The sequence below is a fragment of the Ranitomeya imitator genome, chromosome 7 (genome assembly GCF_032444005.1).
Source record: "Ranitomeya imitator isolate aRanImi1 chromosome 7, aRanImi1.pri, whole genome shotgun sequence".
Taxonomy (NCBI): Eukaryota; Metazoa; Chordata; class Amphibia; order Anura; family Dendrobatidae; genus Ranitomeya; species Ranitomeya imitator.
Window position 1 is genome coordinate 26,778,712 of NC_091288.1, and position 17,318 is coordinate 26,796,029.

Here is a 17,318-nt window from a genome sequence, read left to right on the forward strand (position 1 = left end):
TATTATACTCACCCAGGGGCGGTCCCGCTGCTGGTCAGGTCGGATGGGCGTCTCCGGTCCGCTGCGGCGCCTCCCATCTTCATTACAAGACGTCCTCTTCTGATCTTCAGCCATGGCTCCGGCGCAGGCGTACTTTGTTCTGCCCTGTTGAGGGCAGACAAAGTACTGCAGTGCGCAGGCGCCGGAAAGGTCAGAGGCCCGGCGCCTGCGCACTGCAGTACTTTGTGTGCCCTCAACAGGGCAGAGCAAAGTACGCCTGCGCCGGAGCCGTGGCTGAAGATCAGAAGAGGACGTCTTGTAATGAAGATGGGAGGCGCTGCAGCGGACCGGAGACACCCATCCGACCTGACCAGCAGCGGGACCGCCCCTGGGTGAGTATAATATAACGTCTTTTTCTCCTCTTTCAGGTAACATCGGGGGCTTATCTACAGCATTACAGAATGCTGCAGATAAGCCCCTGATGCCGGTGGGCTTACCTCACCCGCGATTTTCGGGGTGACAGGTTCCCTTTAAGGAGAAACTCTACCTCCAAGGCCGCTATCAAAAGCATCTCACCCATCCAAGCACCGTCCTACTTGGCACTGATGAGGAGGCAAAAACCCTGACACATGTCAACAAATAGAGTTAATTTGGAAAAGTTTCTGGTTTGACTTTATTTAACAAGGCACTTCTAAGGGTCAATATTGATTTGCTGGATTGCTACATCCAGTAGGTGGCTGGAGAGACACTGTTCACTATTTTTTTTGACTCCTTGAGAAAGCCAAGGGCAAAACGTACGTCGGAGTCTTGGTGTCCTGTATCACATGCTATCTTTGTCTTTTATGGTATGTTGCTTTTGTAATATGTATATGCAGGGTATCTATTTATCCATTTAAGTATTTATACATTTACTGGTCTATTTGATAGATATATGCATCATTTTGTATGTAAATAATGTGATAAGAACATAGCCATTAGCCAATCCCACATATACATCTTATGTATATATTTGTCTTGAAGTTTCTTATTTTTCTGTGTATTGCTCCCCACCATTTTAACATATTATAATTGTATTAATAAAATTTATACCTTTTAATGTATTTCATGTTTTTGTCTGTGGCCATTCACTCGTTTCTGTAGTCATGCTCAGCATCTTTGTCAAGACCCTTTTCCCAGGAAGCCTTGTCTGGTCTATAGGTCTCCAAACACCTGCTTGGCATTCTACTCAAGGAGAAACTCTACCCCCTAGACCTCCATCTAAAGCCTCTCACCCATCCAACAGCTGTCTCCAAACGGTGATCTTTACCTTTTTTTGAGATTTCTGGTTTGACTTTATATTCCAAGACACTTGGAAGAGTCAATATTGACTTCTGGAATTGCTACCTCCAGTAGGCAACACTAGAGACCCTGCTATACTTCTTTTTGAAGGGGCTATTTGCCAGCTCTCCTTAAGAAGAAACTTTTAACTCCTAAAATGCAGTGTCAGCATAGTCTAACCCTGTCTCTTGGAGGATTGGATATAACAATAAGCTGAGGTTAGCCCCGTCCTATGTCCTATATCATGCCAGTAATGTCTGCAGACTATAGATGTCATACACAATCTATATACGGTAACCCATTTTATCTAAGACAAGAAGGCTAATTGTTGCTGAAACATATTACAGTAAATTTCGATACTCCCCCCGCAGACAGTAACTAGTCATAACCACATGGTAAGTCATTCGATTAGGTATAGTATCAGCATCATCATCCTCTTGTTGCTTATTTAGTCTGACGTCATTCTAATTGTGAAACAGTACAGCTGCTTCTTTAATTGGACCAAGCTCACTATACTCACAGTAGGCAGGAAAAAAAAAAGCTTTATAAGATCTGGTGACCAGATGTTTCAGAAGGGGCTCTGTCAGATGCAAGAGTAGTTAGTTTCCTTGGAAGAAATCCTTTTAAATTGCTGAAACATGAAAAAAATCATTTTCCTCTTTCTCGTTGCTTTGCACTTAGATGAAGCTTTTGGATGGGGATTCAAGAACGGAATACTCCACAACTCCATCTGGCTAGGTAAGTGATTAATTCAATGTACCGTAATCTGAAAACATCTGCAGCCGTACAGGCAGGAGAAAGGGGGATATCTCTGGGCGTTGTGGAACTACAAGTCTCAGAATGCGCACAGATAAATACATTGTAGGACTCGGGGGAACTACAAGTCCCAGAATAAGGTAAGAAACTAACATCGGATTTCCTATGTAGATATCTTACTATATTGCTGGGTTCTATACCATTAGGTACTTATTTCCAAACACATGCTTGGACCGCTGGTCATACAGCAATCCAATGTCTACACATTATCTATGCCCGATAAAAGATAAAAAATATATTTAAAAAATACTTTTTTTTGCCCATCTTTTCATATCTTAAAGCGTTCCTTACAGTAGTTCAACCATGCATAACAATGAAACCCTTCTGTATTTGGCTTTGATGTGAATTACTGGTTTGCAAAGTCTTCCAGGAACTAAATATTTAAAGAATTGGCGCACTATACAGTTTCCTTTTACTTAATTTTTTTCTTTTTGTCCGGCAGCATATATAATATTTTCCTGCATATGAAATTATCATTTTTTTAATATCTATATTAATGACTCTTTTTGAGATTTTTCCATTTTTTTTTATTTTATAAGGGTTTCTTTATCTTGATTTTTTTTAAAGAAGAAAGCTGAATATTTTTTAAAATGTTATCTGCTTCCTTTTTCATCTTTTTGTATGTTATATGTCATATATTATGTAATTGATAACATTTCCTTTCAAAGTTAGAATATTAAAATGTACGGTAGTTTTGGGGTTTCTTATTATATGTAAAAAAAAATAAAATTCTGAAGTGATCATTCGTTATGTTGTTTATTAACATAGTGTGCACTCCCTATAGACATGACATGAACCCCATGAAGTACAAGTTTCACGTAGGATGACGACTTCTAGTAAACGTCTAGTAAACTCTACTCTCAATAACAATAAAAGATCATAAGGTAGAGGGGTACAGAGACCACACACAGACTCCATGATTAATTAAATAGAAATAAATATTTCATGAACACTAGTAGTTAATTTGATAATGTCTCCATGATTATATGTTCCACAACATCTCAGTGATAGAAGAATCGGGTAATAAATAAAAATAATTACCATAAATTATAATTTAATGATTAATAATGCCAAGAAAATAGATTTGGCTGAAAACGAATAATGAACCACTGACTAAAAAGTATACCATAAGGTATAAAGTGACACGTGTTGCAGGTATACTAAGTATTCTAAGTGGAACAATTAAAAGTAGCTAAAGTAAAATCAATCAACTGGATGAACAATTCATATTAACCAAGTCACATAATGTGGCCTGCTCCCTCCTCATTAACACTTGGACACACGTTTCGCTATGCTGCTTTGTCAGAGAGGTCATAACCCAATTGAGGAAGGCAAGATTAATAACCTCTATTGTTCATCACTGTTTCATTCTCACGGTTGAGTGTTGGTTCAGGTTTCTACAAGTAACTAAAACAGTTATATATACCGTGTGTGTATATATATATATATATATATATATATATATATATATATATATATATATACACATATATAGTAAGATTGCTGCCGCACAGGTCCTTGAGGGGAGATATGTATCGTCGAGGTTGGTAGCTTTGGTGAGGTTAGCCCGGGAAAGCATTCTTCAGCACATAAAGTGCTGAGAGAGTTAATAGGGCATATCAGGACTGGGTCAAAGAGATGGGTGGGACTAAATGCTCACATATCCCACCCGGGGGTATGGTATGTCAGCTAAAATGGAGGCCGAGTGTCTAATTCAGTGTTTGTGACTGGAGGTGTGTGTTTGCCTGGACATTTTAATGAAACCGCTTCCTGTGCCTATCTCAACTGCGGCTCAGTGAGCGAAACCCCTACAATATAGATATACACATTGACATTATGTCAAGCTATACAATATTACTGATAATTATAATAATAAAATACGTTGTTCGAACAGGATAGGTCATATTCTGCCAGATCTAAGCCCAAACCCCCTATGTTCTTTAATCAGTCCCAAAAATCCAAACAATGGAAATTAAAGGGAAGCTGTCAAAGAAATGATGCTGCCCGTACAGCAAGCGGCAACAATCAGAGCCAGTCGCTATCGTTAGAAATCTCCAAGCTTTTCTCTGAAACAGCATTCATCATTACTATTTTTTTTAAATCCCCTTTCTTTTTTTCCTTGTTGCATTTGTTGACGTTTTTTGCCCCCAAATGCTTCGAAAATGGCACACGTGGTTCATGAATTTTGCGCAAAATAAAAAATGCACTTTATTTTTTGTCTTTAACCTTTTTCATGACTTGTATGCCAAAAGCCTAAAATTTACAAAATGTACTCAAAAAAATCAGTAGTGCATAAAATCCCTCCAAGGAAAAGACTGGAGTAAATTTGTACAAAAAAACATTTGCAACTCTTTAAACATTCGAAATTCGTGAAACAGCCAGAAAACCTGAACCCCAGTTACAATGACGAACATATAAAAAAACACAAACTGGTAAACACATATAAAATGAAAACGCATCAGTAAAAGAACAGGGTGTAAATCAAAAAGGTGAAAAACAGCAAAAACTGGACAAAAACAAGGCACAAATGCAATAATGAATGGGCCTAAAAAGTATTTTTCTTTTTTTCTCCAAAACACCGCCATTCTCAGCCATGATCTGTGTTTGGTAATACAGTAATTAAGGTAAATAGTGTACATCTTACACTACAATACCAGCAGCTGCCCATGAACAGGAGAAAAGCATTAAAGGGGTGGCCCACCTTGATTTTTTTTTACACCCAAAATGCTCTAAAATTTCTACAAAATAAAGTATAGTTATGCTAACATCCCCACGGCTCCTCTGCCAGAACTGCCTGAGCAACCTCATCAATCTCTGTATTTGATGTTCCAGCCATAGCGGCATAGGAGCGCTGTAACCAATGACTAGTGATCGCCTGCAGCAGTCACATGGTGATTGGCATTGAACCGGATGTACCAAGCCAGTCTGATTTAGTTGCAGTCCTCACTTATTGTCCAGCCAAAACAGAATCTATAGAGACTGGCGGGAGACCTTGACAGTAATGGAACAGGATCAGTGAGGGAATTATAAGTTAGGAATAATTTATTTTTATTATTCTGCTTTGTTTTATAAATTGTGTGGGCAACCCCTTTAAGCGACCGCCACACGTTTTTCTTAAGAAGTCAGTAATGTTTTGCAATTCGCAGACTATGTAAAATGAATTATGCATTGGCCATAAGTTAGACAGAACAGACATATAAGCCAAGGTATAAGATTTCTGTTGGAGCGATTACGATGGTGGAGTAGACCCCAAACCTCCCCAGCAAGTTGCTCTTAACTGCATGAGGAAATGGCTGTCGATCACCTAAATTAACTTTTAATACGGAAAATATGCCCTGTGCGGTCGAAGAAGGTAGTGCTCATTATGTTTTGTTTCATAATAATGGATCTAATATATCCATAAGAAAACACGACATTCCTCGTGGAGTTATGATTGACAGATTGCAAGCAATTATTAGACCTCAGAAAACCTCCCGCCTGGGAGACACGGAGAATATAATATGTGCTACATATAATACCAGAAGTTTCCTGTGTCTGAGTCTGGAGCTGGACATGTCCCAGTATGATCTGCGCTATAGAGGGAATTATTACACTGGTGGTCTCATCATTAAAGAAGCCCCTTTCAGTTTAGAATTTGGTTGATACCAGCACCCCCAGCACCCAAAACAACTAATTTTGTCGGTAGCGTCACAGCCGACCATTTCTTTGGTTGTACAAATGTTGATAAATGGCCAACTATTTAATACATAGTGGGAGAGACCCCACAAGAGCAAAAGCTACTGTTACATAGCGTCCATGTGATGTGTCCTCATAGAAGCAGATTGGAGCATTTGGCCAAAAGGTATCTCCTTATACCGTATGATGTTGTAATGAGTAATTCATTACTTAAATTTAAGAGGGGATTGGATACCTTTCTTGTAAAGTATAATGTTGCAGGGTATATATACTAGATTCCTTGATAGGGCTTTGATCCAGGGAACTAGTCTGATTGCCGTATGTGGAGTCGGGAAGGAATTTTTTTCCCCAAAGTGGAGCTTACTATTTGCCACATGGGTTTTTTTTTGCCTTCCTCTGGATCAACATGTTAGGGCATGTTAGGTTAGGCTATGGGTTGAACTAGATGGACTTAAAGGGAACCTGTCACCCCCAAAAGAGATGGTAAGGTAAGCTCACCATCATCAGGGGCTTATCTAGAGCATTCTGTAATGCTGTAGATAAGCCCCCGATGTTACCTGAAAGAGGAGAAAAAGACGTTAGATTATACTCACCCAGGGGCGGTCACGCTGCGGTCCGGTCAAATGGGTGTCTCAGTTCCGGTACAGCGCCTCCCATCTTCATTCCATGACGTCCTCTTCTGGTCTTCACGCTGTGGCTCCGGCGCAGGTGTACTTTGTCTGCCCTGTTGAGGGCAGAGCAAAGTACTGCAGTGCGCAGGTGCCGGGCCTCTCTGACCTTTCCGGCGCCTGCATACTGCAGTAGTTAGCCGCAGCCTGAAGACAAGAAGAGGACGTGATCGTAAGAAGATGTGAGGCCCTGGACCAGACCGCGACACCCATCGGACCAGAACAGAACCGGGACCGCCCGTGGGTGAGTATAATGTAACCTCTTTGTCTCATCTTTCAGGTTACATCAGGGCTTATCTACAGCATTACAGAATGATGCCGGTGGGCTTAGCTCACCTTCGATTTTGGGGGTGACAGGTTCCCTGTAAAGTGGACCTGTCACCAGATTTCACAAAACATATTACAACTTACATGCATTCTCTCATAGATCTCTTAGACCTGATGAGTCTTCTGTACTTAATTTTAAAATCCATGTCAGAATGTATAACTGTAATATTAAAATTAATATTTTATAAGTTCACCTAAAGAGAGAGAATGCTTAAATATACAACTGTATTTACTCTCCACCCACCCTGACAGTTGCAGCTTGTACTAAGCAGTGTGAGATCTCAGCATAAGCAGGGAGGTGGGACACTGAGGAGCTCTCAATTAGACTATCTGGACAGATATGCAGCAGCAGGAAGGTGGGACAATGAGGAGCTGAAAATCTGGCTAGGTGGGCCAAAATTCAGCAAGGAGCATGGATGCTAAGGAGCTGTCAATCAGGATAGGTGTGCGGATATTCAGCAGCAGGGAAGAGGATTAGTGAGGGTTAGGATAGGAGGATGGAAATTGAGTTGAATCTTTGACAAAGGATTATACAACCATTTTGAAATAGATTGTCACGTTAGGTAGACCAGCCTCATCAGTTAAAGGACAGCTATTAACAATTTAGGCCGTTTGTATTGTGAAATCTGGTGACAGATCCACTTTAAGTTCTAAACTCTGGTTTATTATTACACTTTAGCTAAACATTTGGCAGCTTAGTGTTCATAATGTCTTAGACTATATGACCTGATCTGTCAAAAATGTAGAAATGTGTCATAGCAGCAGATGAACTCCAACACTGGAAGGAGCAGTACCCATGCTGCCAAGTTTGCAGCTATGTCTTCTATTTGTTCTTAATAATTTCTAATGGAATTTGTAAGAGTTCAGTCCCCGAGAGACCCGATCCTCTGCCATCTCACACTGCCTCAAATATCCCACATGTTTAATATCGCTGCACACGTTGAGGAATTCTCCAATATGACACAACTTTTGTCTCTTATCCACTGATGTTTTGGGTTTTTCTTTATGATTTTCTCATTGACCTACAACTTTGGATGAAGAATCACGCTGACTTATTTATAGCAGGTGTAGATGAACCACGGTGAAGGGGTAATCCCATGAAGACAATGCCTGATGTTTATCAGGGCATGTGCACCTGTCATAAAGAGAGGTTTTTTTTGCATGGGACACCAATCTATAGGCTAGAACACATGCCGAAAAGTCTACGCGGGATGGAATTTCTGCTGAATTTTCCTCCGGATTTGCACAGATTTTGCAACGGATTACACTACTAGGCATGTGGATAAGATTTTACAAAGTTCATCTACGTGCATTAACCCCTTCTCAACAAGTGATATACATGTACCTCATATATCAGGTGCGGGAGTATGTAGGGCGCTCAGGAGCTGTGTTATATCACCGCCATCCAACTCTAACAGCAGCAACCAGAGCTGGCTCCAATAGCTGCCGTGTTGATGGGTTGCCAAAGCTGCCATCTTTGTGCTCCTTTGAAGCCGCACACTGGACCTAATAGGAGACCATAATTTTCGCTGTATATTACAATACATTGGTAATGCAGTATATAAAACAAATGATCAAATAGATACAAGTCCCCTAAAGGGACCAATAAATGAATTAAAAAATAAAATTAAAACAATACATTTTCAAAATAAAGATATTTGATATTGCTGTGTCTGATAAAATTTGATTAAAATATACAATTATTTATCTCCATAACCAAAAAAATGCAAATACCTGAACTGCCCTTTTTTAAATTATCTCCCATCCTCAAAATGCAATAGAAAAAGTTGTCATTTCTATCCAAAATTGGTACCAATAAAACTGCCAGTTAGTTGCTCAAAAAAACCAAGCCTTCATACAGCATCATTAAACAGAAAAATAAAAATGTTAAGGATCTCAGAAAATGGTGACACAAAACAATTTTTTTCTTTTTACAAAATTCTGAATTTTTTTTCACCATGTATATGAAAAAAGTTTGGTGTTGCCGTAATTGTACTGACCTGGAAAATCATGTTTCCAGGTCATTTTTATTAAACAATGAAACACATTTGGGTTTTGCTGTGGACTTGCTTTATTCTGTTAGGAGTCAGTTTTTCTCGTACTAGTGCTGTGTTTTATACTTGTTGCATTTGTATCTATTAAGGTAAATAGAGCCAATCATATATCTGTAATTTTCCGAGGAGCAATCGTTTCACGTAAAATTGCGGAGACAAGTCAGATATTGATTCAAGTGTTGTTTCAAAACTGGCAATGCAAGTTTATATGTACAAGACAAAATCAGACAGTACTTGGATGCCATTCATGTATTGTTCCGTTTTTCATAGACTGTTAGATAGGAGGAGATGAAGAAAATTTATTTATTTATTTTTTTTACATATGAAAAAACTGATAAAAGTAAGGCCAAACGCTGATGATGCTCTGGTGAAAATCAGTGATGAAACTTGGCCTATTTTTCTTGTGCGTAAAAAAATACTGATGTGTAAATGAAGCCTGTTGTTGTTTTTAATTAGTGCTTGATCCGATCTGCCCTGGATATACTGTATATAGGCTCTTATATCTGGAGAGGTATGTTTCATAAATAAAATGTTTAGGGTCCCATCAAAGAAAGATCGCTTTGCCATGGCTGATGGGCTCTCATGAATTGGCCAAATTGTGCGCTAAGTACCTTCATTTTATCAGTATATTCCATATAGCAGTAATGCATCCAGATTTCATGTATTCAATGTGTGGAGACATGTTAGCGCTTACATAGGCAGCTGTATCCTTTAGTTATTAGATAAATAAATAGATGAGATATTGGATGGACAGAGAGACGATAGATACAAGATAGACAAATAAAAGGTAGATAGAGAGATGAGACCCACTTTCTTCTACACTGCATCAAATACTCAGCAGTGAGAGACACTCACTTCAGTAGACTCTCAGATCTCTTCCCGGATTTCAGCTCCATGAAGGAGGAAGAGAAAACATTTGTCCTGCTCAGGGAAGAAGGGAACACTGGGGAGAGAGCAGCGCAGTATGTGAGTGCGGTGATGAGAGCAGCGCAATATGTGAGCGCGGTGAAGAGAGAGCAGAACAGTATGTGAGCGCGGTGGAGAGAGCAGCGAAGTATGTGAGCGCGGGGGTAAGAGAGTGCAGCGCAGTATGTGAGCACGGTGAAGAGAGAGCAGAACAGTATGTGAGCGCGGTGGAGAGAGCAGCGCAGTACGTGAGCGCGGTGGAGAGAGCAGCGCAGTACGTGAGCGCGGGGGTAAGAGAGAGCAGCACAGTATGTCAGCGTGGGGGAGAGAGCAGCGCAGTATGCGAGCGTGGGGAAGAGAGCAGCGCAGTATGTGAGCGCGGTGAGGAGAGAGCAGAACAGTATGTGAGCGCGGTGGAGAGAGCAGCGCAGTACGTGAGCGCGGGGGTAAGAGAGAGCAGCACAGTATGTGAGCGTGGGGGAGAGAGCAGCGCAGCATGTGAGCACAGGAGAGAGAGTAGCGCAGTATGTGAGCGTGGGGAAGAGAGCAGCGCAGTATGTGAGCGTGGGGAAGAGAGCAGCGCAGTATGTGAGTGTGGGGGAGAGAGAAGCGCAGTATGTGAGAGCAGGCGAGATAGCAGCATAGTATGTGAGCGCGGGAGCGCAGAGCAGTATGTGAGCGTGGAGAAGAGAGCAGCGCAGTATGAGAGTGTGGGGGAGAGAGAAGCGCAGTATGTGAGTGTGGGGGAGAGAGAAGCGCAGTATGTGAGTGTGGGGGAGAGAGAAGCGCAGTATGTAAGAGCAGGCGAGATAGCAGCGCAGTATGTGAGCGCAGGGGAGAGAGCAGTGCAGTATGTGAGAGCAGGAGAGCAGCGCAGTATGTGAGCATGGGGGAGAGAGCAGCGCAGTATGTGAGTGTGGGGAAGAGATCAGCGCAGTATGTGAGCATGCGGAAGAGAGCAGCGCAGTATGTGAGGACGGGGGAGATAGCAGCGCAGTATGTGAGTGCGAGAGAGTTAGCAATGCAGTATGTGATTGCAGGCAGGAGAGTGCAGCGCAGAATGTGAGCGCGGGAGAGAGAGCAGCGCAGTATGTGCGCGTGGCCATAGGCTGTAAGAAAGAGAACTATGATATGCCGTGGACTTCCATAGTCCCCACCCTAGATGTGCCCCATCCGTCATCCACACAGTCACAATCCCTACTGTACATGTGCTTTGGCAAAATTAATGTCTATTGAGTCCTGCCAATAAAGCTTCTATGAATTAAGACAGACAGACCTGAGACGTCCGTGGTGACCTGAGATGCTCCTCTGAAGGAGAAACATTTTAATGAAAGACAACTCGAGCAGCTCGTGGCTTTACTATAGAAAACTAAATAGAGCATAACATTGTAGGATGACCCCCTGACAAGACAGACGGGCTTTAACCTGTGTTTTATTTAAACCAGATATCTGCCTTTAACAAAAGAATTTTGAAGAATGTCGAATTGTTCCATGATATGACGATGCGTAAAACGTTATGTTATGGATTAGACTCCACAGGAACTAACCATTTTGGTTACTTTAGAACAACAATGCTGGAGGTCATACGTGGAGCTGAGATCTGGATCGCATGCAACAAAATATGGTTTTATTCCTAAAAAGTTTGGTTTTGTGCCCAGGCCGCTGTCCAAAACTTCCTCTATGTGAAATCAATGCTTTGTCTGTTTCTTGGCGGTAATATACGTAGAACATGATATGCGATGCTGGAGGTGGATGAATAACTTGGAAAAGACACAGCTAAACAATCCCGTAATAACGACTTCTTGTGCTTCTCAGAACAAGCAGCTGGAGTCTATCACCGAGAATCAAGAAATGGAAAATACCAACTCACCTACAGAGAGGCGAGAGCCGTGTGCGAATACGAAGGGGGTCAACTTGCGACATACGATCAGCTGGAGGAAGCGAGGAAGATAGGTAAGAGCTGGGAAACTTTACTAAAATCCCAAATGTCAATTATAACACAACTAAGGCAAGGAAATAATAGAGGAGGTTTACTCATCAAAATTATCTAAAATTCAGTAAAAAGCATCATTTATGATGTGCAGCAAATTACAAACAATATTATGTGTTTTTATAATTTTTCTCCTCTCTATATACAAACATGTCGGGTAACTTATCGGTTGCAAATACATACATAATGTATAAATTTGATATATTTGAAGCAGTTGCAACGGAAAATATGAAACTATTATAAATGCATTCGTGCTCCTCTGGAGGTAGAGAACATTTTGGGAGAGGTTTGGGCTCAAATTATTTTTGTAAGTCAAAATGTAAAAATGGCAACATTATAATTGCATTATTGGTTAAAGGTGTGTTTTGTACGAGCTCGACAACTAAGGGGAAACAGAATTGTTATGTCATTTGTATTAAAGGGAATATAAGTTATCTTAAAATAACTAGTTAAGAATTAACTTTTTTTCCAATCAGAAATCTTGCAATTTCAAACTAGCCACTAAACTCAGATTTCCTGTCATGTAGAGATGAGCAGTTCCATTATCATCAGAGACAGGATTACAGGTAACACTTCTAAGTACAGTAGATAACACAGGTTCCACCATTCACAATGGATGATGTTACAGCTCACCTCCTCCTCCTGTACAATGACTGATAACACCTCTATATACAGTAGGTAACACAGGATCCACCATTCACAATAGATGATGTCGCAGCTCACCTCCTCCTCCTGTACAATGACTGATAACACCTCTATATACAGTAGATAACACAGGTTCCACCATTCACAATGGATGATGTTACAGCTCACCTCCTCCTCCTGTACAATGACTGATAGCACCTCTATATACAGTAGATAACACAGGATCCACCATTCACAATAGGTGATGTCACAGCTCACCTCCTCTTGTACAATGACTGATAACACCTCTATATACAGTAGATAACATGGGATCCACCATTCACAATGGATGATGTTACAGCTCACCTCCTCCTCCTGTGCAATGATTGATAACACCTCTATATACAGTAGATAATACAGAATCCACCATTCACAATAGGTGATGTCACAGCTCACTTCCTCCTCCTGTACAATGACTGATAACACCTCTATATACAGTAGATAACACAGGATCCACCATTCACTATAGGTGATGTCACAACCCACCTCCTCCTCCTGTACAATGACTGATAACACCTCTATATACAGTAGATAACACAGGATCCACCATTCACAATAGGTGATGTAACAGCTCACCTCCTCCTCCTGTACAATGACTGATAACACCTCTATATACAGTAGATAACACGATCCACCATTCACAATAGGTGATGTTACAGCTCACCTTCTCCTCCTCCTGTACAATGACTGATAACACCTCTATATACAGTAGATAACACAGGATCCACCATTCACAATAGGTGATGTTACAGCTCACCTCCTCCTCCTGTACAATGACTGATAACACCTCTATATACAGTAGATAACACAGGATCCACCATTCACAATAGGTGATGTCACAGCTCACCACCCCCTCCTCCTGTACAATGACTGATAACACCTCTATATACAGTAGATAACACAGGATCCACCATTCAACTGTCCATACAGGTGATCAAATGTAAACAAAAAAAGGGAATGTTGCACATCTTGCAGCACTGTGGCCCTTTATCTGCTGATTGCTATGGTTCAGATAGATCTATTTTGTGCTGAACAACTATCAGTCTCTGTTCCCTTGAAGGAAGGGGTGTTCTTGTGGCATAAATTAAACAATATAATTGCATAAAAGAACTTAAAGAGTTAGTAATTTTTTTCAGGCCTTCTAATTCTGAGCAGAGCAGTGGGGGTCCGAATCTGAAGACCCCACACTCAAAAGATGCCCAAGAAGTGCACAGATGCTGGAGAGCTTGTACATACAGTGGTATCCATACTTTGCCGTGTGCGAGTTGTCAGGCAGAAGCTGTGTGCTCTTGTCTCCTGAGCTGTGCTGTTCTTGAGCATCCTTTGAGCGATCAGTGGGGGTCTCAGGATTCGGACCTCGATCAATCTGCTCAGAATTAAACAACCTAAAACATAAAAAAATAACCAAAAGTTGACTTACTCTTAATAAACTGCCCATTTACTGAATGCTATGACTTTAATTGATGATGGCTTGTTTTCACCAGCACAACTGTTTGCGAGGAAATGTCAGTACCATGATTAGTAGAATTTCTGTCTCCTTTCTCTCATTTCCAACTGTTTGTCCTAGCTGTCAAAAACACTTTAATTCACTCTAGGGGATTAATAAAATAAGTGCTGCAAACTTTCCTTCTAATCACATGGTTGATTGCTCTGCCTTCGTCTTTCCTAGACTTTAAGTTTGATTCCACCACAAAAACACCCTTGCCAACATAACAAATCTCCAAGCACATTACCATATTCTTTTTACTTATCTACATTTCTTCATATAGATCAACCAATCCTCCTCCCACTTAAGCTCAGGACTGGGAGACAATTTCTACAACTCTCTCTTGAAATTTTAGTGACCTGTTCCCTTTTCTGTTATCTTCATGGGTGGAGTCTCCCTGCTCTGCTCCATTCATGGGTGGGCATCACGCCCTTTTACCTTAATAGGTGGAGGCTCCAAGCCCTGCTCCCTTCATAAGTGGAGCCTCCTAGCCCTTATATCTTCATGGGTGAAGGCTTCCAGCCCTGCTCCTTTCATGTGTGAAGCCTCCCTGCCCTTCTTCAGTCATGGGTGTAACCTCCTTCTTGCTCTGCTCCCTTCATGGGTAAAGACTTACAGCCCTTCTCCCTTCATGGGTGGAGCCTCCCAGCTTTTTTACCTTCATGAGTGAAGGCTTCCAGCCCTGCTCCTTTCATGTGTGGAGCCTCCCTGCCCTTCTTCATTCATGGGTGTAACCTCCCTCTTGCCCTGCTCCCTTCAAGGGTGGAGCCTCCTTGCTCTTTTCTTGGGTGGAGCCTCCTGGCCCTGCACCCTTCTTCATGTGCAGTGGTTCCCATCTCAGCCATTCCCCATCTTGTTCTCTTCATGGGTGAAAAATAAAAACCCTGTTCTCTGTATGGCTGGAGCAGCCCTTTTATGTTCTCTTTAAGTGTGGAGCCTATCATATTATTTATATTTATCTACACTGCTTAGTCTAGTTCAACCAATAATCCTTCCAACTAAGCTTGGAATTGAAAGACATTTTCTATAACTATTGGGTAAAATTTCACTTACCTGTTCCCTTTCCCATTTTCTTCATGGATGAAGGACCCTTGCCCTGTTTTCTTGATAGGTGGAGCGTCTTCTCTCTCCATAGGTGGAGCCTCTCTGCTCTGATCTATCCATGGGTGGAGCATCTCTGCTCTTCTCTGTCCATTGGTGGAGCCTCTCTGCTCTACTCCCTTCATGGGTGGAGCCTCTCTGCTCTGATCTATCCATGGGTGGAGCCTCTCTGCTCTTCTCTGTCCATTGGTGGAGCCTCTCTGCTCTACTCCCTTCATGGGTGGAGCCTCTCTGCTCTGATCTATCCATGGGTGGAGCCTCTCTGCTCTTCTTTCTCCATGGGCAGAGCCTCTCTGCTCTGATCTATCCATTGGTGGAGCCTCTCTGCTCTACTCCCTGCATGGGTGGAGCCTCTCTGCTCTTCTCTCTCCATGAGTGGAGCCTCTCTGCTCTGATCTATCCATGGGTGGAGCCTCTCTGCTCTGATCTATCCATGGGTGGAGCCTCTCTGCTCTTCTCTCTCCATGGGTGGAGCCTCTCTGCTCTGATCTATCCATGGGTGGAGCCTCTCTGCTCTTCTCTCTCCATGGGTAGAGCCTCTCTGCTCTGATCTATCCATGGGCGGAGGCTCTCTGCTTTGATCTATCCATGGGGGCAGCCTCTCTGCTCTTCTGTCTCCATGGGTGGAGCCTCTCTGCTCTTCTCTCTCCATGAGTGGAGCCTCTCTGCTCTGATCTATCCATGGGTGGAGCGTCTCTGCTCTGATCTATCCATGGGTGGAGCCTCTCTGCTCTTCTCTCTCCATGGGTGGAGCCTCTCTGCTCTGATCTATCCATGGGTGGAGCCTCTCTGCTCTTCTCTCTCCATGGGTAGAGCCTCTCTGCTCTGATCTATCCATGGGCGGAGCCTCTCTGCTTTGATCTATCCATGGGTGGAGCCTCTCTGCTCTTCTGTCTCCATGGGTGGAGCCTCTCTGCTCTTCCCTCTCCATGAGTGGAGCCTCTCTGCTCTGATCTATCCATGGGTGGAGCCTCTCTGCTCTTCTCTCTCCATGGGTGGAGCCTCTCTGCTTTGATTTATCCATGGGTGGAGCTTCTCTGCTCTTCTCTCCATTGGTGGAGTCTCTCTGCTCTGATCTATCCATGGGTGGAGCCTATCTGCTCTTCTATCTCCATGGTTGGAGCCTGTCTACTCTACTCCCTTCATGGGTGGAGCCTTCTTACTCTTTTATTTTATATTGATGGATGCTACCAGTACTGTTCTCTTCATGTGGAGTCTTAATCCTTTTTTTTGCTACATGTATAGAGCCTCCATACCAATGTTCTCTTCATGTGTGGAAACTTACAACTTGCTTCTCCTCAAAGGTGGAGCTGTCCTTTCATATTCTTTCAACCAGGTCTCTAGCTGAATTAATTTTAAAGACCAGATAATTAGGTCTGTTAGAAGGGACAAAACTTTGGCTACTAAGTAAGAAAGTTATGCTCTTTGATAATATTCTTAGGAAAGTTCTTTTACAGTATTACACTAATAAGATTAAGTAGCTATGTGTAATAAAGAAAAGTTTTCTTTAAAGCAGTGTTTCTCAACTCCAGTCCTCAAGACCCACCAACAGGTCATGTTATCAGGATTTCCTTAGTATTGCACAGGTGATAAATTCATCACCTGCTCAAGCATTAATTCCATCACCTATGCAGTAGTAAGGAAATCCTGAAAACATGACCTGTTGGTGGGTCTTGAGGACTGGAGTTGAGAAACACTGCTTTAAAGGGTTTCTTCTTTTTTATAGTATGTCAATTACACACTTGATAAAAGTCCCCACATTCACTGTTAATAGAGTAGTCGGAAATGAGTATTTCAGCAGCTTCTAAAACTACTATACATTTTTATGAAGCGGTGGTATACATGTTGATAATGGGGATGGGGCAACTTTTCAGCAACAGTCCAAGAGGAGTGACCCACACTTAACAAACAGAATAACAAACTGTAAAAGTAAAAAAAAGTCTAATGGTTTGATAAATGTCACACTAAAGCGTCCACCTTTGTGATCTTCCTCTGTTATTCCTCCTCGACTGATAAACTGACAACTGGGTGTTACTATTACACTTGTGAATTGGGTGTGTCATTATGCAGTTTGATGATAGTCAGAAGTGATTGAACAGTGTGACTGTGTGGAACGGACACAAACTACAAAGTTATGCATACATTTCCATGAGGAATAACATAACATAAAGATAAGTTTTAAAAATAGATGCTTCGACATTGTTACGGCAGGGGTACGGACTAGCTGTGCAATTCTTCATAAAGGCTAATGTGTATGAATATGAGGTCACCAAATAATCCTCTGACCCCAGAATACATTAGTGTTGTAAATCTAT

The 17,318-nt window shown here is 41.9% G+C and overlaps 1 protein-coding gene across 1 annotated transcript in view; it reads left to right on the forward strand.

The window, feature by feature from the left end:
* Positions 1-1,827: 1,827 nt before the first annotated feature.
* Positions 1,828-17,318, forward strand: part of TNFAIP6 (TNF alpha induced protein 6) — a 30,704-nt gene continuing 15,213 nt past the window's right edge. Inside the window, exons 1-2 of the mRNA XM_069732907.1 lie at positions 1,828-2,034; positions 11,558-11,695. Of these exons, the coding sequence (XP_069589008.1) occupies positions 1,935-2,034; positions 11,558-11,695 (238 nt within the window). The 5' untranslated portion in view covers positions 1,828-1,934. The remainder of the gene's footprint in view (positions 2,035-11,557; positions 11,696-17,318) is intronic.